At 38.8% G+C, this 22699-nt stretch overlaps 1 protein-coding gene across 7 annotated transcripts; it reads right to left on the bottom strand.

Moving 5' to 3' along the window:
• Nucleotides 1-2625: 2625 nt before the first annotated feature.
• On the bottom strand, nucleotides 2626-21684 carry zufsp (zinc finger containing ubiquitin peptidase 1). 7 transcript variants are annotated; one of them, XM_055023192.1, is made up of 13 exons: nucleotides 21501-21684; nucleotides 20163-20343; nucleotides 19870-20016; nucleotides 18038-18515; nucleotides 17865-17960; nucleotides 16438-16548; nucleotides 13255-13364; nucleotides 10668-10836; nucleotides 8015-8203; nucleotides 6790-6955; nucleotides 5936-6096; nucleotides 2920-3140; nucleotides 2626-2771 (listed from the first exon to the last, which is right to left on the bottom strand). In XM_055023192.1, the coding sequence occupies exons 2-13, from the start codon at nucleotides 20184-20186 to the stop codon at nucleotides 2724-2726; spliced, it is 1920 nt and encodes a 639-aa protein (XP_054879167.1). In that variant the 5' UTR covers nucleotides 20187-20343; nucleotides 21501-21684; the 3' UTR covers nucleotides 2626-2723. The 7 variants fall into 7 exon arrangements, with proteins under 7 accessions (XP_054879167.1, XP_054879169.1, XP_054879168.1 ...); XM_055023194.1 differs by having other exon boundaries at nucleotides 19894-20016; XM_055023193.1 differs by having other exon boundaries at nucleotides 21535-21684.
• Nucleotides 21685-22699: the final 1015 nt, after the last annotated feature.

The raw sequence follows: 22699 nt of genomic DNA, 5'->3' as shown, positions 1-22699 counted from the left end.
TCTTTCTCTTTATTAAATATTGACCTTCAAAAAACTATGGTGAATAATATTTCAGTTTCTAAACTCCAACTTACATGAGTCAAGAGAAGAAGAGCTACAACCTGATACAAACAATTTAATGATTTCATATCCATAACTCCTAGAAAAAAGGAAGATTTTTTTTTGTCCTGATTTAGAAAAATTTGGAGATGGACACATACTACAAGATCTGATATCACAGAGAAAACCACCAAGTTCTCACCTGGTGGTTTCAGTCGGAAACCACCTCTGAACAGAACTGTTCACACTTATTGAGCAACACTGAACTGCTGAGTTTGTAGAAAACTATAGATGGAATCCAGTGGAATTGGAGATCAATTCCAACATTACATTCTGAATAAATACATCAACTATGGATCATCTTAAATTTCCATCTCCACTTTTGATGGTTATTTCAAATTTGGTGTAATTATTGTTGGTCGTATTTTTCATTTCCCTCATGAATCTGTGGTCATTTTTTGATTGGCTTCTTTGCTAACCCTTTCATTACAGCTGTGAGAAACGTTGGAAAAAGGTTTTAGCATCTTCTGTAATTTACTAGAAACACTTAAGGGAATCCTTGATTAGTTGTAACAATAGATTTTATTTGTGAAATATTTGTTTTATATTTAAAGTTTTTTTTAATTACACTACCGTTCAAAAAGTTTGGGGTCACCCAAACAATTTTGTGTTTTCCATGAAAAGTCACACTTATTCACCACCATACGTTGTGAAATGAATAGAAAATAGAGTCAACACATTGACAAGGTTAGAAATAATGATTTGTATTTGAAATAAGATTTTTTTTTACATCAAACTTTGCTTTCGTCAAAGAATCCTCCATTTGCAGCAATTACAGCATTGCAGACCTTTGGTATTCTAGCTGTTAATTTGTTGAGGTAATCAGGAGAAATTGCACCCCACGCTTCTAGAAGCAGCTCCCACAAGATGGATTGGTTGGATGGGCACTTCTTGCGTACCATACGGTCAAGCTGCTCCCACAACAGCTTAATGGGGTTCAGATCTGGTGACTGTGCTGGCCACTCCATTACCGATAGAATACCAGCTGCCTGCTTCTGCTCTAAGTAGTTCTTGCACAATTTGGAGGTGTGTTTAGGGTCATTGTCCTGTTGTAGGATGAAATTGGCTCCAATCAAGCGCTGTCCACTGGGTATGGCATGGCGTTGCAAACTGGAGTGATAGCCTTCCTTTTTCAGAATCCCTTTTACCCTGTACAAATCTCCCACCTTACCAGCACCAAAGCTACCCCAGACCATCACATTACCTCCACCATGCTTAACAGATGGTGTCAGGCATTCTTCCAGCATCTTTTCATTTGTTCTGCGTCTCACAAACGTTCTTTGTGATCCAAACACCTCAAACTTGGATTCATCCATCCACAACACTTTTTTCCAGTCTTCCTCTGTCCAATGTCTGTGTTCTTTTGCCCATCTTAATCTTTTTCTTTTATTGGCCAGTCTCAGATATGGCTTTTTTTGCCACTCTGCCCTGGAGCCCAGAATCCCGCAGCCGCCTCTTCACTGTAGATGTTGACACTGATGTTTTGCAGGTACTATTTAATGAAGATGCCAGTTGGGGACCTGTGAGGCGTCTGTTTCTCAAACTAGAGACTCTAATGTGCTTATCTTCTTGCTTAGTTGTGCAACGCGGCCTCCACTTCTTTTTCTACTCTGGTTAGAGCCTGTTTGTGCTGTCCTCTGAAGGGAATAGTACACACCATTGTAGGACATCTTCAATTTCTTAGCAATGTCTCGCATGGTATAGCCTTCATTTCTAAGAACAAGAATAGACTGTCGAGTTTCAGATGAAAGTTCACTTTTTCTGGCCATTTTGAGCATTTAATTGACCCCACAAATGTGATGCTCCAGAAACTCAATCTGCTCAAAGGAAGGTCAGTTTTGTAGCTTCTGTAAGGAGCTAAACTGTTTTCAGATGTGTGAACATGATTGCACAAGGGTTTTCTAATCATCAATTAGCCTTCTGAGCCAATGATCAATCACATTGTACCATTAGAACAGTGGAGTGATAGTTGCTGGAAATGGGCCTCTATACACCTATGTAGATATTGCACCAAAAACCAGACATTTTTAGCTAGAATAGTCATTTACCACATTAGCAATGTATAGAGTGTATTTCTTTAAAGTTAGGACTGGTTTAAAGTTATCTTCATTGAAAAGTACAGTGCTTTTAGTGACATTTCAATGTGACCCCAAACTTTTGAACGGTAGTGTACATCCGACAGTGACACAGTGTGGCATTATCTAAAATTGCACCAGTCAAATGTAATATGATAAACAACAACTTGGGTAAAGTTAGCCTTTACAACTGGGTCATCAACCCGGCATGCATTGCACAGGTGAAAAAATGGTGACCTCCATGGGTGAAAAATATTACATTTTTGAAGTAATGAAGAATCATTACACATCACAAACAGCAATAGAAAAACTGCAACATGTTTAGGTCAACATTTTCAACGAATCTTGGATTCCTTTAAAATATGTGCAAATAACCTGATTCCAAAAGGATTCAATATTTTGTATCGTTAAAAGACAACTACCATAGACGAAAATCATGACATCATGAAAGTAAGACTGCAAAAGATAAAACTGTTTAATTAGAAAGTTTAAAGTTGGACATCAATTTTGTAGTATATCAATTATAGTATATAAAAAAATGATTTGCATTCATGGAATCCTTTCAGCAGATAATGTTCTGGAGTTGAAGATTCTTATCTGTGAAAAGAAAGCAAGCAGAAAAGAAGGCTGATTTAGAGAGAACAAGTCCTTCTTACCCGGATCACTTCCTAAGTACTTTGAATTCAAATTGGTTCAAATTTAGATTCCATGGCTCCAATTCTGTGCTTTGTGTTTGAAATCTCACCTGTTTCTCTTCAGGAGACAACACGCCTTGTGCTGCTACGAGCTGGTACTGTTTGTGCTTTAGATTTCTGGGGAACTTCCTGACAAACTGAACAGCAGTCGGGCGCGTGTCCCTGTTCAGCAGCTTTCTAGTGTCAGATGATGAAGAGCCAGGATCCAAAAGCAGGAGGCACAGGCTGCCATTCTTCCTCTGTTCCAAACCCACGACTGTTCGGCTGTGACCTAAAGGAGAGGACACGGATTCAAATGTGCCACATGCTGGGAAACTGAGATTTCTAAACTGCAATATGAACAGAGAGTATGCAGTATAGCACATATTCAAGAGACGTGCACATCACATCATACAAGATTAAAAGCCATGAAAAAAAAACTGAATGACCTCTGGGAACATTTGATGACTACACTGTACACAGTGAATATAAGCTCTAGTTTCCAGGGAGAAACGGACATGAAAATGATGATGCAATCTACTAAGATATTTAGGTATAAACTCTACATGTGTCCTGGGTAATAAGTCAAATCTAGTAATACAGCACTTTCCAACAACAAGGCAATTCAAAGTGCTTTACAAAACACACCATTTATAAAAAAGACATTACTTTACAGTGCCAGGATAAAGTAATGAAAATCTGTAGTCCAGACAAGAATTAATCTGTTCTCCATATATTAATCGAAGGTAACTGAACAAGTGGCAGTGATCTAAAGCAGGGGTGTCAGACTCCAGTCCTGGAGGGCCGGTGTCCTGCAACTTTCCAATGTGCCTCTGCTGCACCACCTGAATAGAATAATTAGGTCATTAAGGCTCTGGAGATCTGATCCACACAAGGAGGAGGTAATGAAGCCATTTCATTCCAGTATTCTGTACCTGTGGCACATGGAAAAACTGCAGGACAGCGGCCCTCCAGGACTGGAGTTTGAATCCTGTGATCTAAAGGAACTCTGTGTTTGAGCTGTTTTGCAATTTTCTTGAAGTTTGTTCCAGATTAGAGGACCTTAGAAGCCGAATATTGCTTCGCCATGTTTGGTTCTCTTCTGAGAATGAAGGGAAGACTAGAACCAGAAGACCTTAGTGGCCTGCAAGGTACAACAGGTCTGCTGAGCTGTTCAGTAATTTGCAAACTAAGTGTTTTAAAGTTTATTCTCTGATCTACAGGGAGCCAGTGACCTTAGAACTGGGTGATGTGCTCCTTCTTCCTGGTTTTAGTAAAACACTTCCAGCAGCGTTCTGGGTCAGATGGAGCTGGAGGATTGATTTTTTGGGGAGACCTGAGAAGACGGTGTTGCGGAAATCAATAAGTTTAAAGACAAACGCATGGATGAGTTTCTCTAGATCTCACTGAGACATTAGTCCTCTCATCCTACAGATGTTCTTCAGGTGATAGAATGCCGACATTGCAACTATCTTTATGTGGTTCTGAATGTTGAGGTCAGAGTTCATCACTACACCCAGATTTCGGATCTGATTTCTGGTTTCCAGCTAATAACTGAAGCTGTGCATTGACTCTACATCACTTCTCTTTAGGTGCAAAGATATCCTTAGTTCACTAGTGGAACAAGTTAGTGTAGAGTTAGGGTTAACCCTAACCCATAATGTAAAAACATGGAAGGTTTGATTAAAATTAGAACAAGTCAGATTAGAAGGAATACAGCTTTATTTGTTGTCAGTATAACTTGATCAAATTGAAGTTAAAAACAACAGATTGTTAAACACTTCAACTCTGTCAGAACATCAGCCACATTTTTTTTAATTGGAAATGTTTCAATAGCACATTGGGGTCCTGTGATTGCTGCTCCAGAAAGGTGAAGGTCTCTGGACGTCCTGAAGGTAAAACACCGACTGGCAGTCAGGAGGACGGACACGGATGAGACATCCTACAACTCAGAGGCTGCAGGAAGAACCACGATGGTCTGCAGTTTACCAACATCTGAAAACACATTGAAATATATTATGAATGAATTCTGACACTATTAAGTTATTTGCAACACCCTGACTAACATTAGCGCAATTATATTCACCACTATTACAAAGTTTTAAAGTAGCTCACCTGCACCGTCTGTGCCACCTGCTTTCCTCCCGCTGCAAGGTGGAGATCAGCTGCTGCGCAGTTTCTTGAAAAATCACAATCAGGCTATAAAACGGTAGCTTGGCTCTCTCTTCCTCTTTTGTATCAGAAAAACAACTCGTATTAGGTTGCATAGTAACGAAGCACCGCACATGGCGCTTGGAGGCGGTACCCCGCACCGCCAGGAGGTGGCACCCTGCTACAGATGGAAAAGCGGTCACTCTGAAATAGAGCCGAGCCGGGCCGAGCCGAGCCGAGCCGAGCCGGGCCAGGCAGCCGGTGGAAAAGCGGCAATTGTAATGCAGAGCTGTGTGTGTTCTGCATAGTGATGGTGACTAGTCTTATTATTTGTTATAATCTGCGCTAGAGAGAACATATAGATATTAAATCAGATTGAACCTTGAGGCACCCCATATGTGACTTCTGTCTTCTCTGATGACAAGTTACCTTTTGACTCAAAGAAGTCCCTGTTCTTCAGGTCAGACTGGAACCAAGTAAGTACTGAACTCCTCAAAACTATCCATCTTGCTGTCTGACAAAAAAACACAGCAGCTGGAAGGTGAAGTTGAGTTCCTTCTAAACAAACACCCACAAACTGATGATACTTCAAACAATAGTTTTGGATAAAAAAAGAAACTTAAAGTTTGAGAAGGGATTTGTGTCGAGGACGGATGTGATTTTCGTCACACAACCACAACAGTCAGAACCAATTATGGCACTTCAGCTCGATTATGCCGAGCCTCTAAGTAACCTCATATTATTTTAAAAAATGTTCATGTGAGGGTCCTCCATCTGGAAGGTTGAATTGTTTCAAAGCCATATTAGGTTATGATCTGTAACAATCGGTATGAGGATACCAAGTAAGTACTGCACTTGGATTCTGAGACAACTGTCAGAAAAATATTAATCTTAAACGAGCTCAATCAGCTCATCAATCAGAAATATATGGTGTACCTTGATGTTGTAGGTAAAGTGGGGGTAGGTTGGTCAGGATGAGTCCGGGGGACAGAATGCTGCTCTTACTGGACTGACAAAAGTACTGCTTGACCCAGTCAAACAAATGGGGATGAGTGTTCTTGCTGCCAGTTGGCTGGTGGAAATCTATGATGCAAGCACTGCAGAAAAATCAGAGAATGTTACTAGACTTTGTTTTTGTACTACATAAGGCTACAGCTGGCGATTAAACACATAGGAGTTCATTTTCAGCTTTAAAAAATAGACATCCATCATCCATCAAGATGGATGATGGATGGATGGGTGGATGATGGATCATCCATCCACCCATCCATCCATCATCCATGGACCCATCATCTAGACACTAGACAACTTGTGTCCAGTTGTCATCCATCATCTTCCATTTATTCAATGATGGAGGGACATTGACATTAACCAATGCCCTGGAGGGACATTTGTATCATGGTGACATGAATACAGCATGTCACCATGGCAACTCCACAATTCCAGTATGACTTGTGGTGATTTAGTCCTAGAGCCCGGCTGCTGGGAAGCAGAGGACATAGGAACAGTATTAAGGAGATCCTTGAAGCGCACATCCATCGCCCAGAAATATTTTCGATCTGGAGCTACAGACAATTAAAACCATGCCTCATTGCTTTTCACACAGCCCTGAAAGCACAACCTACATTTTAACATTTTAAGTTTTGTATCAAACTAAATGAACCTTAATGAAATGCCAAGTCTTTGAATCTGGATCACTGCAAAGGTTCATAAAAATCCTCCTAAAGCAATGTCACACCATGCAGCAAGAGATTCAGAACAGTAACAACAACGCAGAGAAACTTTCCAACCTGATTCCAAGTGAGGTGAGGAGGACGTATATCTCTGTGGCTCCAATCCAAGCCTGTGTTCTCTGCAACCCGTTACTGAAGTGTGAGGCTCCTTGGGGATCAAGCCCTTCCTTCCAGGCTTCTTCAATCATTCTCTGCACCCGGGGAATACAAGGTATTGTCTTTTCTGATGGAGAAGGACAATGCAAGGTGAACAAAACTGGAATCTATATCACTGCCAGTAAAACTATTATATTATAATTCATTAAATTCCTTTTAGGGTATAAAACAGCAGAGAGAGGTTTTCTGTTTTAACAGCTATACAGTCTTGATAACAGACAGGTCATTAGTGAAAAATCATCCTCTCAGCTCACAACTACCTGTACAAAACTGAGCATTAACAAATCCAAATCTGTTTAAATTAGCAAGTATAAATATCTTATTCATTCTCAAACAATGTTAGCAATTGGTATCAAGATATGCATGGAATTCCAACAAGCACAACAATCTGTCAAGCAAGTGTTTTAAGACACCATGAAGAGCTAGGATTTTGGACAACTTGACCGAGAAATCATGATCTGACATAAATTTGTTGTAGAAGTATTACTGATTCAACTTTAGCTTTATATTAATAAAGCTAAAGTTGAATCAGTAATACTTTTATAACAAACTTATGTCAGATTATGATTTCTTGGTCAAGTTGTCAAAGACATTTTGAGTAATGTCAACTTTGCATTAAAGTGTCACGAATGACTCTTTATGACAATAGTGATAAATATTCATGAAGACTTACTCATGTCTATGACGGTGTCATGACAGTCTCCTTCACAACCCATCAAAATACAGAAACTCTGACCGAGATTTTATTTAGCAATATCACAGTAAAGGGGCTAAGTCAATGAGAAGACTTTTAGGATTTTTGTAAGTTTCCCACTACATTGTGTTCATCTCTCACATTATATTTACCAGAAAATTATTGGATCTTCAGGTTGAAATTGGACAAAATGTCAAAATTACTATTTTTGTGGCCTTTATTTGTCAGTTATCAAAAAGAACAGTAGGTTGTGAGAACGGGAAAGACACATGTCAAAGGTCATTGAATTTTCTACAGCAACATCAAAGATTTAGGGCTATTTTTTCTAAAGTTTCTGCTTTACCCATGTGCCACTGCTATTCCTCTAAAATTAGAGAGGCATGGATACTCCTGATACTTTTAGAGACAAACATAAGGTAACTTGTTGTGTACCTTGTAGAACTGAAGAATATGTGTCTATTCTGTACAGGGATGAAAGGAGCATCTGGAAATTTCTGTATCCACAACCCCAGCCCTTATCGCCTGCAGATGAGCTGTAGTGGTCAGTGTCAACAGCCAGCCACACATGAACACTGTCTCTGCATTCAGTCTGGTAGTAATCTTCCAATGCCCTGATGACCCCTGGGAAAAAGTGATGAGAGGGTCAATGGTTCAGGTGTTGGGAACAATATAAAAGGCAGCAGCAAACCTAAAGACGCTATTTGCTGTAGTTATAAACAGCATGATTAATTCAGCAAAATTAATAAGCACTCCTATTTTATTTTTCCAACATTCAGTACACTGGTCATAAGTCCTTGCACCACAGGCTTCAACAGGTAAAAAGCAAACATTTCAATATGTAAATCTGTTTCAGAGAATATTAAATGCACATGTTTACTTTCTGGGTAAGAACAAAATAACACATTTTGTTCTTTAAAAGTAAAAAAAATCAACACTATGATAGCAGTGCTATAATGAGGAACCCAACAACTTAGGATAGGAATGAAGAAGCAGAAAACAGCTCTTAGTGTGCAGTCTAAAACCACAGCATAAATATTGTTGAACATCCATCCATGCATCCATCCACCCATCCATCCATCCACCCATCCATCCCATCCATCCACCCATCCATCCATCCATCCATCCATCCACCCATCCATCCATCCATCCATCCATCCATCCACCCATCCACCCATCCACCCATCCATCCATCCATCCATCCACCCATCCATCCACCCATCCATCCATCCATCCATCCATCCATCCATCCATCCATCCACCCATCCATCCATCCATCCATCCACCCATCCATCCATCCATCCATCCATCCATCCATCCATGTTATTTTAAGATGATTTTATCCATAGTAACAAGAAAAAACTCTGGTCTGTTCATTTGTGCTGTGAGGAAGTTTTGTCTGATGATGGAGCTGATTATGTACTTCTACAGGGAAATATTGTGAACTTATTGATGTTGTCTTTTAGGGAAAAAGTGATGGAGCTTGTTATTGTTCACATGGGTGCCGTGGTTTTACCGCACTCTTCCGGACCGCCAGCATTTTCTAGAGCTTGCTTAAAACCATGCATATATAAAACTGTTGAGGATAAAATACACTTTTGACTGAGACTGGACAGAAACATCAAAGAAGACGCTGTATGAGCTCTGCACTTCTTCTTAGCGTAACATAAAGGGGGACAAAAGGATATCAACAATGTGAAGACCTGCCTCCAAGTGCTAAACGAATGCGGGGACAACATTCCCAGAATTGTGAATTTCAGCGTTGTGCACCGGAGAAACTACACCATCTCTGGGATTTCCTAAATGAAGCCAGGTGAAACAACTGGATTATATTCTGACATAATTGAAGCGCTACTGGGAGCAAGCCTGCCTTATAATAAAAGTAATATAAAGATTAAAAATAGACTAGGTTGGAGTCAGCAATTATTCTGTTGTTGACAAGAAAGTATTTTATCTCCTATGTTATTTAATCTTTATAGCTAAACCTGTGTAGAACTGGCTGCATGATTGGCAATACTATTATTAATCATTTAATGTATGCTGATGACATAGTGATTTTTAGTCCAAGTTCAGCTGGTCTTCAGAAGCTGCTTAATGTTTGTTCAGCATATGGTGAAGTACATGATGTTAAATTCATCAAATTCAAAATTCAATTGATCTGTTGCACAAAGGAGGACAAATATCAGGTATTTCTTAACTTCAAGCTATCTGGGACTTTATTGAATGTCTCAAATGAAGTAAAATATCTCAGTCATGTGCTGACAGACCGTTTGTCTGATGATGCGGACATTTACTGACGGGTTCCAATGTTATATGCTCACGCAAATATCCTTGTCTGTAAGTTAGGATTTTGTTCTGATGAAGTAAAACTGAACTTGTTCAGATCATATTGTACATCACTGTATACTTCACATTTGTGGAGCAATTTAAAAAAAGCCAGTCTTCAAAGATTGAAGGTGTCTTATAATGATGCTTTAAGACTTTTGTTAAATAAGCCCAGATGGACCAGTGCCAGTGAACTGTTTATATCGGCTCGTGTCAGGACTTTAATGGCTGTTTTAAGAAAGTTTATGTGTAAATTTATTTGTCGTGTAAACGAGTCTAATAATAGAATTATTCTGTTGTTGACGAATGTTAAATATAGTGCAGTAAAATATTCATCTGTACTTTGGAGACATTGGTATGATTGCCTCCTGAATTCCTAGGAGCCATTTTTATTGTACTTTTTAGTATTTTATTGCATTTGTTTGTTTTTTTTAGTGTAATTTGGACTTTGAGTCTGTAATAAAATCTATCTAAAAACCATCATGTGAACAATAGCAAGCTCTACTACTTTTTACTAGTAAAACATCTATAAGTTCCCTGTTAAAATAACTGGGATACACAAATAATCAGCTCCATCATCAGTCAGAGATCTGATTGGTCTGATTATTCTGAACAGAGCACTTCACTCTCAGACTGAGAATGACTGCAGTAAATTCACGTTCGAGAATTTCAGAACGTGAAATTGGACGCAGATCCTTTTGTTGTCAGCTTCTGTTTCTGTTGAAACTTAGATTTTAGGTCACAATATCTAAAAGAAGCATACCCTGGGTTCTGCTTGAGCCATCATCAACCCCTGAGGCCAGAGACTCCATCATATCAGCTTTCTTCAGGTGAAAATCGACTGGTGGCAGATGGCCACTAACCACAGCTCTCTCCAAGCTCCTCTCCATCTGCCGTCGGTAACCTCCTCTGCCATCCAAGCCAAACTGCCTCTGAACATCAAGAAAACGGTGCTTAAAATCAGAAATGTTTATTTTTTTTTAAGTTCTTTGCTCCGTTATTCTTTTAAAGTAATAAAAAAAAACTAACGTCCCAGATAGCAAGAGATGTTGATTCAACGTTGAATTATGGTCAAAAAGGTTGAAATTATGGAGAAGGTCGACGATTAACGGTGGATCAACCGTCAAACCATCATCCAATTCTAGCCAATTAACTAATGTTGTAAAGATGTCATAGAATCAATGTCTTATGGGCGAATTCTAATGATTGAAAAGACGACAACAAGTCCAGTGTTTTTCAACCCTGGTCTTCAAGGCACTGCCCTGCAAGTGCTTCAGCACCCATGACTTCTACCAGCCACCAGTAGTGGCTGAATTGCAATCAAGCCAAACCTGATTGTTATATGCTCAGGCAAATAATGGGGTGTGTTGAAGCAGAGGAACATCTGAAACAGGCAGGTCAGTGGAACTTGAGAACCAGAGTCAGGAAAAACTGCTAATCAATATTAAGTCTGCTGTTTGCCATATTCCTCATTGAGCTCTGGGTGGGAAGTTTTGATTAAAACCAGGGTTTATCACATCTTAAATTAAGCACTATATGTTGAGGACAGAGGGTTGTGATTCCTTTCTGTACATTTTCTTACCTATCTGTAAATATTATTACTGACTGACTGCATAATGTGTTGACACAAAAACATCAACAAGTCACTCCAAGCAGTGGCGCGGCCCACCTCCCCTTTTTACCCCAGTGGTTTGACCCAACCACACAGCCCCTTTGCTGCTGGCTTGTCTGCAACCTGATTCTGAATTGAATTCTACTCTGAGAACTTTGATAGAATATTTTGTGATATTACTTTTGTCTCAACTGTGTTTATTGAAAATAATTGCATTGTTTTGTGCCTATGCTGCAGCTTCACAGGTAAATGTGATTATATGTCAACTAACATTAAGTTAGATATTCATGAATATTCCTTGGCATGTCCTTATAAATTTAACTGAGTGTACAAATGGGGCGTACGGTTTGTGTGTATGTTCTCATACCTATAACCAGTACAATATTTAATATTTCAATGAGTTTCAAATCTTTCTCACCGGCACCTTCCTCACTCTTATTTTTGTGTTTTCAGCTGCTGCTCAGCAGCAGTTTGTCCCAACACAGACTGACAAACACTTCAGCAAAACTGTAAAGAAGTGGCTTCATTATGTATCAGAGTGGGAGGGAGGCATCAAGGAACCAACAGTATGTGCTGGGTTATCCCAACACATACTGTTTTTCTGGTTCATACAGTACAAGGCTTATCCTCCTGGACGCTCTTCTTCCTGTTGTTCTGACAGTTACAAAGATGCCCTGACCAGATGCCTGAGCCATCTCAACTGGCTCGTCTCGATGTGGAGGAGCAGCGGCTCTACTCTGAGTCCCTCCCGGATGACTACGGTGCCTGGGGTCCGTAGCCCAGCTACCCTACAGAGAAAACCCATTTCGGCCACTTGTATCCGTGATCTCGTTCTTTTGGTCATGACCCAAAGCTCATGACCACAGATGAGGGTAGGACTGTAGATCGACCGGTAAATCGAGAGCTTCGCTTTTTGGCTCAGCTCTCTCTTCACTGCGACAAACCGGTACAGCCCCCACTTCCCTGCAGATGCTGCACCAATCCATCTGTTGCGTCAACCAAACCAACCCTACAACATCCAGAACCTTAAGGAACTCCGGCCGAATCTCATCCACCCCCGGGACCCGGCCACCAAGGAGTTTTTAAACACCTCGGCGACCTCGTGCCCAGAGATTGGAGAGCCCGACCCAGACACCACAGGCTCAGCTTTCTCAATGGAAGTCATGTTGGTGGGATTGAGAAGGTCTTCTCATATAGCACATACTCATACTTCGAAGTATTCTGCCCACAACATCCCGAGTCGAGGTCTGCAGCACACCATCCTCACTAAAAATAGTTTTGGTGCTGCACTGTTTTCCCCTCCTGGGACCAGAATCGCCTCAAAGCCGTGCAGAAGTCTTTCTCCATGGCCTCCCACGGTCGAGTTTTCGCCTCTCCAACCACCAGAGCTGCTTGCCGATTCGCCTGCCGGTACTCATCAGCTGTTTCTTACATTTGTCTAAAGCTAAGACAATTTATACATGCTGTAATTTAGAAAACATCAACGTCTGTCTAACTACAGAACATTACCTTCTAAATTCACAAAAAAGTTCTTAAGAGTTAAAAAATATATACACAAAAAAAGGTGAAGAATAATAGCAAAAATAGTATAGTGTACAAGAATATAACAGAAAACACTGAGCAGTTTTTAGAAATAGGCATAGGACTCATAATCCAAAGGGTGTGTAATTGAGTTGGATCATGTTTGTAATATATTCAAACCTATCAGTGAAGATAGAACATGCCTGGGGAATCCAACCTGCAGCTTCTTGAACTCCTCTCTCTCCAGTTGGGCCTCCTCTCGCTTTCTCTTTAGCTCCTCTTCATGTTGAAGCTCTTTTGCCAGCATTAGGTCACAGTTAAGACTTCCTGTAGAAACACATTTAACTTTTGTTTTTACACATCTTAAAAATTTGCTGGATTACTAATACAGTAAATGCAGATGGTTTCTACTATCATTTTAGCAGCCTTATATGCCAGTGTTGTTTCAGGATGTTTCCTGTGTACCTCTCATGTTAAGAAGTCCGTCCTTTTCTAAGCTTTTTCTGTGAAGTACCTGGTACCAAGACACCAGTATGAACTGGATCTAAATAAATCATGTGCACAACTTAAGACTGTGTTGCTGATTAGACAGTAAAGTCACCTGTCAGCTGAGTGAGGAGTAAATCTATGTGAGCACATTCTTGAGGCCTCTGTGCTGAAATGAGCAAACCCACAAAAACATGGCTCCTCTGATGGCAACGTCCTGCACATCCAAAGGTATAGTCCAGCACTGACAGCAGAACTGAATCCCTTTTGTCATCATTTGTTATTGATGACTAAAGCTATGAAGGACAGAATGACAGAGAAAGTGCTTTAAAAACTCTGAATCCCAGAATGTACAGCACTAACTCATTTTCAGTTTCTAGAAAGGAGTGTTAGTAGTGATCATGTACTTTGTCTTAAAAGGTGGATCATATTGCTATTTTATAGTGCATGCAAGTAACTACGTTACCGTCCTTTGTTACAAAAATGCTGTATATAAAACCTAACTTAAAAGAAGTTTGACTTTACACAGCTCCTGCTCTTTCCAACATTCCACCATAAGCATGTCATCACTACAATATGGGTTGCTGGTGCTGCTCAGTTGGTAAAGCACCATGTTCAGAGGCTGTAGTTCTGCAGGGTTTTGTATTTTGTCTTATGTTTAATAGTTTACTGTATTGGTCCCCAGTTGTGTTGATGAAGTGAATATGACAAAAAATTTTGGTTTTGTTACTTGGAATGTTAAAAATCAGAACAGGAGCTTTCCCCCTTCTTAAAAGTTTGGATGTACAGTTACAGCGTTTTCTCTAGAAAACTCATCTTAAAAATCCAGAATATCTGCTTCAAATGTGGTTGAGTGAGGCCTTTACACCGTCTTCTTCACTATTAGATCCCACGGGGCTTTTTTTTTTAATAGTAAAAAGTAAACTATATAACAACAATGTCACACTGGCAAATGTAATTGCTCTAAATTTTGATTACCTCCAATTCTTTTCTCACTTTATTAAACTGCTTCCTTGTAAAAAGTCGCATCAGCTCATTATGGGTGGGGATTTCGATCTGACCCTGGACTGGATCGATCATCAGTGAGACTAGGTTATAGCACTTCCAAATCAGCTTCCTATTTACAGTCTTTTCTTGCAGGATATGGCATTCAGGCCGTTTTTACACCCAAACGAAAGACAATATTCCTTTTTTTTCTTTTACTCACCAAACAGAATTGATTATTTTTTTATAGACAAACTTATTACAGATGTCCAATCATGTGAATATGGTACCATAGTAATATTTGACTGGTGCTTAAACCTAATATACTTGAAGCAAAAGCTCCCAGGAGGCACTGGAGGTTTAATTCTTTTACTATCTGATGAAAACTTTCTAAAATTTTTGTCATACCAAATCTATCTGCTCCTGGATGTCAATGTGACCTCTGAAGTTTCTTTTAAACTGTATGGGAGATGCATAAGGTTGCTAAAAAGAAAAATAACAGTGTGGCCAAACAATTGAACTTAGAAATGGAATTTTTCTATATAGAAAAATCTGTATGTCTATAAACCATTTTGGAGTTTTGAGAAGAAGTGCTGAGGTATTCCATATATCAACAAAAGATCTTTCCCACTTTGGCACAAGTACATTCAGAGGATAATAGACTCCGAACAAAAATCAGATGATCCAGCTTTCCACCAACATTTAAATGCACCACTTACGGACGAATACGAGGCTCTTTGGAATCATAAAATGAGTCTCAAAAATCCAGTTTTGTCTGTGTGTATCAGCTTACTTGTGCATAGTTATTTAACATTTGTAGGTGCAGGTGGCATCATATTTGGTTACCCTTAACCCTAACCAAATATGATATGTAATTATCATATTTGGTTAAAAAAAATCTAAATCTGTGTGTGTGTAGAAATATTATGTTTGTAGAAATTGTAATTGTGTCTGTGTACTTTTATTTTGTGTTCAGACTTTCTTAATATTTAAAAGTGTATTAGGAATGCACATTTTCTGTGCATTTGACCACACATTTCCAAGTGACCTGAGTTACGCACTTTTTTTTATTTAATTTTTTTTTACTGTTTACAAATCATATTTCACACATACAGCGACCCAAAGTTACACACTTGTTCCATTTCCTCCCCATGTTTCTTTCAAAAGCCTATTTAAAAAAAAAAACTTGATTCTATTATATTAACATACATTTGGAATGGAAAGAAGCCACACTTGTGAAAAGATCATCTTCAGAAATCAAAACAAGATGGTGGAGTGGCCCTTCCAAATTATAGACACTATTACCGGGCAACTAATTTGTGATGTTTGTCATTCTGGACATATTATTATAATCCTATTTGGGTTGTGACTCAATTTCTATCTTCAGTATTCGGAGCATCTGCACCTTTTTCCATAAACTGGACGATCACTATTCCAGTTCAGAATTTACTTACAATTTAGAAATACTTTGGTCTTTGAAATATGAGACTTTCCAATACAATACCATCCGATGTTTTTTTCCCCTCATCGATGCCACTTTTAATATTTGGTTCAAAAAAGGCATGAGATCTAAGATCTTTTCATTGAAGATAAATTTGCCTCTTTTGCACAGCTGTCTTCTCAATTCAATCTCCCCACGTCTCATTTTCAGGTACCTCCAAGCCAGGCATTATGTTTTAGGCCCCATCCCAGGGTTCCCAGATAAACCAGTTAACAGTATAACTGACAAATTGATATTTAATTCAACTAAGAAAGGATAGTTTTTGCCAATTTCTGCCATTTAGAGACTCAGCTCACATTTCCTGTCATCATAATCTTCAATAACTCTTTGAAGAATCTGAATTGATTTGAGTTACAACAACATTTAACTTCCTTTTGGGATCAATAAAGTATTTTTGAATTGAACTGAATGAGTATACACACTCCTCACCTGATTGGTCCATGAACAGTTCATGGTCAAAGTGCAGTTCTACATGTTCCTGCAGACAGAAGCTGTTGCTGTAGACAGCTAAGCATATTGGGCACTGGAATGACCTCTCTCCTAAAAAAACAGGCAGAAATAAAACATGTCACAGTTAATACAATAGTTTTATAGTTTTAGCTCAATTGATGAGAAAAGTGAGGAAAAATAAAAGCCAATCATCATACAATAAAGTTTCTACCTCTATACACGGTTGACTGGGTGCAAGTATTATTTTCAATAGTTTAAATGGAAGGAGTTATCCATCCATTGTCCAGTCTGATTCACGTTGATAAAAAATAATTGATGATCTATGCACCAAAACCTAAACGAACAGCTGTAGTGTTTCCCCAAATGCTGGTTTTAGAAGAGCACTGATGAGATAAATACATTTGAAAATATGATTTCATTCAATTATGTAGGATTAGCAGAGTAATGCACCACCTAAGTCATTTCTGTAATAAAATATGCCAGTCAGTAGAGATATGTTTGTTTGTGTTGGGTTGTGACTGTGTACGCTGACCCATGTACTGCCCAAAATATGCTAAGCGGAGGGGGGTAACTAAATGCATTTAATCAAACTTACTTTATTGTTGTTGCACAAAGAGACAACAGTGAATTTACAACAATGCTTCAAGAGAATCCAGAAAAAAATACTCAAAAACTGTGACTGTAAATACATATATACACTTATGTAGATTAAAACAAAATGAAGACAAATATTATTCAAATACTAATATATTGCTAAATACATATAACTGCTTTGTAGACTGTCTGCATTTAGAAATTAGATTAGATTTATTGTCATTGCACAGTAAAGCAGTGCAACAAAACTAATAGTACAACTCTGCTTGGGCATTTATATACAATCCAATCATAAGACTAGACAGAAGTATGATCTGGGAAATAAAATCAAATAAATGTTTTTCAGACTCTTTTTTACAAAGCTTCTAGAGGCAGAAGGGGGAACAGCTGCTGGGCTTCTTCAAGGCTGCTCTGGACTCTGGAGAGACATGGAGAGACCATGTCTGGACCATGCATTTGACAACCTGTTCTTCTGCCCCAATGACCCCGAGCAACACTCTCCTGTCTTGATGGACGGTACTCTTTCCACTCCAGGAAAGAGAGGAGATGGTTCAGTCCTATTCTTGCATGACACGACTTCTACACAAAAGTCACGGATGTAAATGTTGACAGAAGCATCTGCTCTTCATTCAAGCCCATTGATGATGAATCTATTGTTTGTGAGGAGTAGAGTGGGATGGGAGATCTATGAGTTTTTCCACTCAGCCTGGCCTCCAGAATTCTATTAGCGTTGTTAACGTTTCCAACACCGGCGCTTCTTTCAGCGTCTGACCATAGTCCATGGAAATCCCGGTGGGATGTAGAACAATTACCTGAGTGCTGTTCCAAAAGATGCAGCTCAACATGTTCCTGCAGGAGGAAGTCGCAACTGTAGACCAGTGGACACATGGGGCAGGAGAACAGCTTCTCTAGAATAAAAATAAAGAAGCTCAATTTTATACAAAAGCCGAATAAAAAGAAAAAAGGTCATGAAAATAAAAGTTACCTGCTAATAAAGGTTGGGTTTGGTGAAGTTCATCTTTCAGGACATTTGCATTATTTTGGTCTGAGATTTTATCAACCTGTGTTTTTGAGGCTGCAGTGGAGTTTGCATAGTCTCCAGGTGATGAACACTGATGCTCTGTGTTAACAGCAGAGGCAAAGTTAGATGTAAGCTGTCCTGCTTGATCAACAGCTCCTATGGACTGACAGGTTTGGGACTCCTGGCCTTCACTTCTAATTGTTTCTGTCCTGTCAGGTAAAGCTGAACCACATGGGTGGTGAGTGGGGTCTTGGATTCTTTGCTGCTCTCTAGGATGTGCAGATGTAATGTGGTAACAGACTTCAGCATCATCAACTCCTGACAGAGTACGGAGGGGAAAGTGCAGATCATCTTCTATGTGGCAAAGAAAGAGATGTGACTTCATGTCTTCCTCCAACAATATCTCCTCACCACAGATTTCACATGTCAGCATAGCTGAAGTCTGCAAACACAGAAGCACAATATCTAGTCCAAACCTTTGGAAAGATGAACCACTTATGCTTAGTGTGTTTAGATTTACTGCCACATCAAGATAAAATGCAGTCAACAACAAAGCTCATTCTAAAATATGTCACAAAGATAATCAGTAAGATAATTAACTACTACAAGAAAGTAGAAAATAAATAGAATTTGCAGTAATGCTGCACAATATGATGATTTTCAATACCCATAGCAAAAGCAATGTCTACGATACTTGTGAAGTAGATTTTTCTTTAAAGAGAAAATCTATCATTTGCATCATACAGTAACATAGTCAATATGTTTTCTCGTGCAGCTGCAGAGGGTGTACTAACTAATTGAACAAGATGTGTCTGTTGAAGTTTCCCAGACGGGTTATCTGGGAACTTGCTGTTTTTCCCGAGGTCTTCCCTGCATGGAGATGGAGTGTTTAGTTTTCGAATCCCGTAGACATGATAGTGAATGAGTGTGTAAGGTTGAACTGTTCCGTCTGTTTTCCTTTGTTTCTTTTGTTTGGTCTTAGAAGATTGAGTCTCCGCCTCTGTTAGCAGAGAGAGGTGAATAAAGCAACTATGCAACTCTGAGTTCGTTAGAGCAGAATGATTTTCGCCTAATGCAGTGGATTTTTACTCTCCGTCTGCAGATGTATTTAAGATTGTTTTTGCTCCATGACTTTTGTCTGGACCTCAGTCTCTGAATTGTGCACTTCACATCCTGCAACAGCCAAAAACTACCTGGATATCATACACTGGGTGTCATGTACACCATGTTCCAAATTATTATGCAAATTGGATGTAAGTGTCATAAAGATTACATTCTTTGTTGTGCTATTAAATGGTATTTTGCGTCAGGCTCTTTGAATCACTATAGTTAATTTCAGAGAGTTGCTTGATTAGTTTGTCTGGTGAGCTCAATTAAAGCAAATCTACTGAAGAAGGATGTTCCACATTATTAAGCAGGCCACAGATTTCAAGCAATGTGGGAAAGAGAAAGAAACTCTGCTGATGAAAATCATCAGATAGTGTAGTGCCGTATGACAAGGTATGAAAATATTAGATGTTTAATGAAAACTGAAGCGTTACGGTACTGTGAAGAGATTTGTGGCTGATTCAGAACAAAGAAAGGCATAATGAGGAAGGTTTCTGTTAGACAAATTCATGGGATTAAGAGAGCAGCTGTTGAAATGCCCTTAAAAAGCAGCAAACAGTTATTTGAAGCTGCTGCTGCCTCTAGAGCCTCAAGGTGGAGGATCCTCCAGAGGCTTGTGGTGCGTCAACCTACTATTGGGCCCCTAACCAGCTCACAAACAGAAACGCTCGCAGTGGGCCCAGCCGTACATGAAGATTCATTTTCAAACAGACTTGTTCACTGATGACTGCTGTGCAACCCTGGATGGTCCAGATAGACGCAGTAGTGGACTGGTGGTGGACGGCCACCACATCCCAACATGGCTGTGATGTCATCAAGGAGGAGGTGGAGTCATGCTTTGGGCCGAAATCATGGGGAGAGAGAGAGAGAGAGCTGGTCAGCCCCTTCAGAGTCCCCAAAGGTGTGAAAATGACCACCTGGCAAAGTATATCTACTTTCTGACTGATCACTTTCTTTCATGGTTCAAAACGAAGAGCCGTACCTTCAGTAGCAAAATCATCTTCATGCATGACAATGCACCATCTCATGCTATGAGGAATACCACTGTGTCATTGGCTGACACCGGCATAAAAGGGGAGAAACTCATGGTGTGGTCACCATCCTCCTCTGACCTCTGACCTCACCCCTATTAAGAACCTTTGGAGTTACCTCAAGCAGAAGATCTGAGGGTGGAAAGCAGTTCATATCAAACAGCAGCTCTGGGAAGATTTTCTGACATCCTCCAAAGAAATTCAAGCAGAAACTTTCCACAAATTCAATGGATGCAAGAATTGTGCAGGTGATATCAAAGAAGGGATCCTGTGTTAATATGTAACTTGGTCTGCTAAGATGTTTTTGATTGAAATAACTTTTGATTTTAGTACATGTGGCCACTTAATGCTGCACATTCAAAGAATGACCGTTTGAAGTTCTTTATAATCCATTAAATGTTAAGAAAATCTGCTGTGCATAAAAATTTGGAACAGTGCATTTTGAGTTTTTTATTTTTGAAAAAAATACTATTCTCATGGGGAGCTTTGTACAGTAAAATTTGATTTATACTGTAATAGTTTACGACTTAAAATTACACTGACCATCATTTGCATTGACCATTTAAGAAAATGTGAGAAAATATCACTTGCATAATAATTTGGAACATGGTGTAGTCACATGTCCCATGATAAAACTATAGTTGTTCAGCTGGATGGGCTAACTGCCCTTGATGGTGAGATACGAAAGAACACAGAAAATAGACGAGCTAAAATGTGGCTTCATCATTATACACCGACACTGCTGTGACATTTTTGCTCAAGTTATGCAGAACCAGTTAGGAACCAATGGAACAAGTTTTGTTAAAAGTAAACACCCATTAGTGATACCTGAGGGCTGACTCACAAAAGTCAAATTATAAGATCTGGGATCAGAGATCAGCCCCATCAGTTCATCCAGGCTTTTTCCGTTTCACAAAGACCAGTCCAGGTTGTGGACTTGCCGAGCAAGTCTCTATGGGTTATTTTAAAAATGAGAATTGTGTTTTCTAACGTTATTTTTGTTTAAAAAAAAAAACAAACAAAAAAAAAAAAAAAAACAATACTTGACTCCATACCAAAATGAATTAGTAGTATTTTAATGCAGGGTGATTTTTAAAAATACCAAAACAGATAAGATTTGGGAAGGCCTTTTTCAATTTAAGGTGAAGCGTTTAAATCTACGGCAGCCATGACGGTAGCTACCAGTAGCCGACGCTATCGGATGTCCAAACCTGTTAATCGGTAACAATGGGGAACTTTTTCTGCTGCTTTTCTTAGTACAACGCTGAATTCACCTGAAGTAGACTCACGTGTGAACTGATCCAGGCGAGGTATTGACAGTACCTGATCAACAGATGCTTTAAAACGAATCTGCCGATACAATACTATCCAGCGGAGTTGCAGTTTTTGCTTCTTCTTCTTCGATTTATTGGCGGTTGGCAACAAACTTTTAGTAGCATTACCGCCACTAACTGGTATGGAGTGTGCTTCTTCTTCTTCTTCTTCTTCTTTTTTTTTTCTTCTTCTTCTTCTTTTGATTTTAACGGCAGTTTGCATTCATTATTGTTACACTGCTGCCATCTATAGGATCCTAAAATCTATATCTCAAATTTATATTGATCCCAGTCTTTTTAAAAAAACGAAAAATCTTATTTTTCCCCTCAATACTATTTAACCAATCAACCACATTCTCAAATGTCATTTTTCTATTGAAATCTAATTCGGTTTTTAATAATCTTCTTTGATTTACCTATTTTTTACAACCAATAAAAACATGTTCCATTGTTTCTACAGAATCACACTAACTACTTAAAAAGTGTTCCATTTAAAAAACTGTGATTGGTTCTTATTCTATTTATAATTATCTCCTCCCTCCTGTTTATTCCTCTAATCCTTACTACATCAACTGTATTTTGAATCCTATATAAATGCCTTCCATTTATTTCATTATCCCACCTAACTTTTACCTTCAGATTTAGATAACTTTACTGGCTTATCAATATCTTCTTTTTATAATAGCCTCCTTAGCCTACCTATTTCACTACTCAAAATACCTACATGAGCAGGAGTCCAAAATAATATTACATTTTAATTTTTTTCACATATTCTCTGATGAACAGCCATAACCTCATATAATATATTTTGATGATTTTTTGTACATCCCTTTTCAATACTCAACAATGCAGATAGTGAATTACTACAAACTATTATTTTATTTATATTAGTATCCTCCACCCATTCTAAAGCAAATATTATAGCACATAATTCTACTGCAAATATATACTCAGATAATTAGATGTTCTTTTTGAAATATTAATCTTTAACTCAGGAATCACTACTGCTAGACTAGTTGTTTCATTTTTTGGGTCTTTCAAACCAACAGCATACATTTGCAAATAATCATTACATTGATTCTGTATTTGATCATAGAAATCTTGGCAAATATCTGTTATATTTCCTTTCTTAATATTTGATAGTGATATGTCTATGAAAATTTATGTCCATGTCC

This window comes from Poeciliopsis prolifica, unplaced genomic scaffold (assembly GCF_027474105.1).
Source record: "Poeciliopsis prolifica strain line A6 unplaced genomic scaffold, Auburn_PproV2 SCAFFOLD096, whole genome shotgun sequence".
Taxonomy (NCBI): Eukaryota; Metazoa; Chordata; class Actinopteri; order Cyprinodontiformes; family Poeciliidae; genus Poeciliopsis; species Poeciliopsis prolifica.
The sequence above is the reverse complement of the archived record's forward strand: the minus strand, read 5'-3'. Positions and strand labels throughout refer to the sequence as shown.

Coding starts and splice junctions, on each gene's coding strand:
- zufsp (XM_055023192.1), bottom strand. CDS start 20,186: ATGAAGATGATTTTGCTACTGAAG. Junction 20,017..20,162: donor AGATGATTTTGCTACTGAAG/GTACGGCTCTTC, acceptor TTCGGCCCAAAG/CATGACTCCACCTCCTCCTT. Junction 10,837..13,254: donor AGGAGTTCAAGAAGCTGCAG/GTTGGATTCCCC, acceptor CTTGATGTTCAG/AGGCAGTTTGGCTTGGATGG.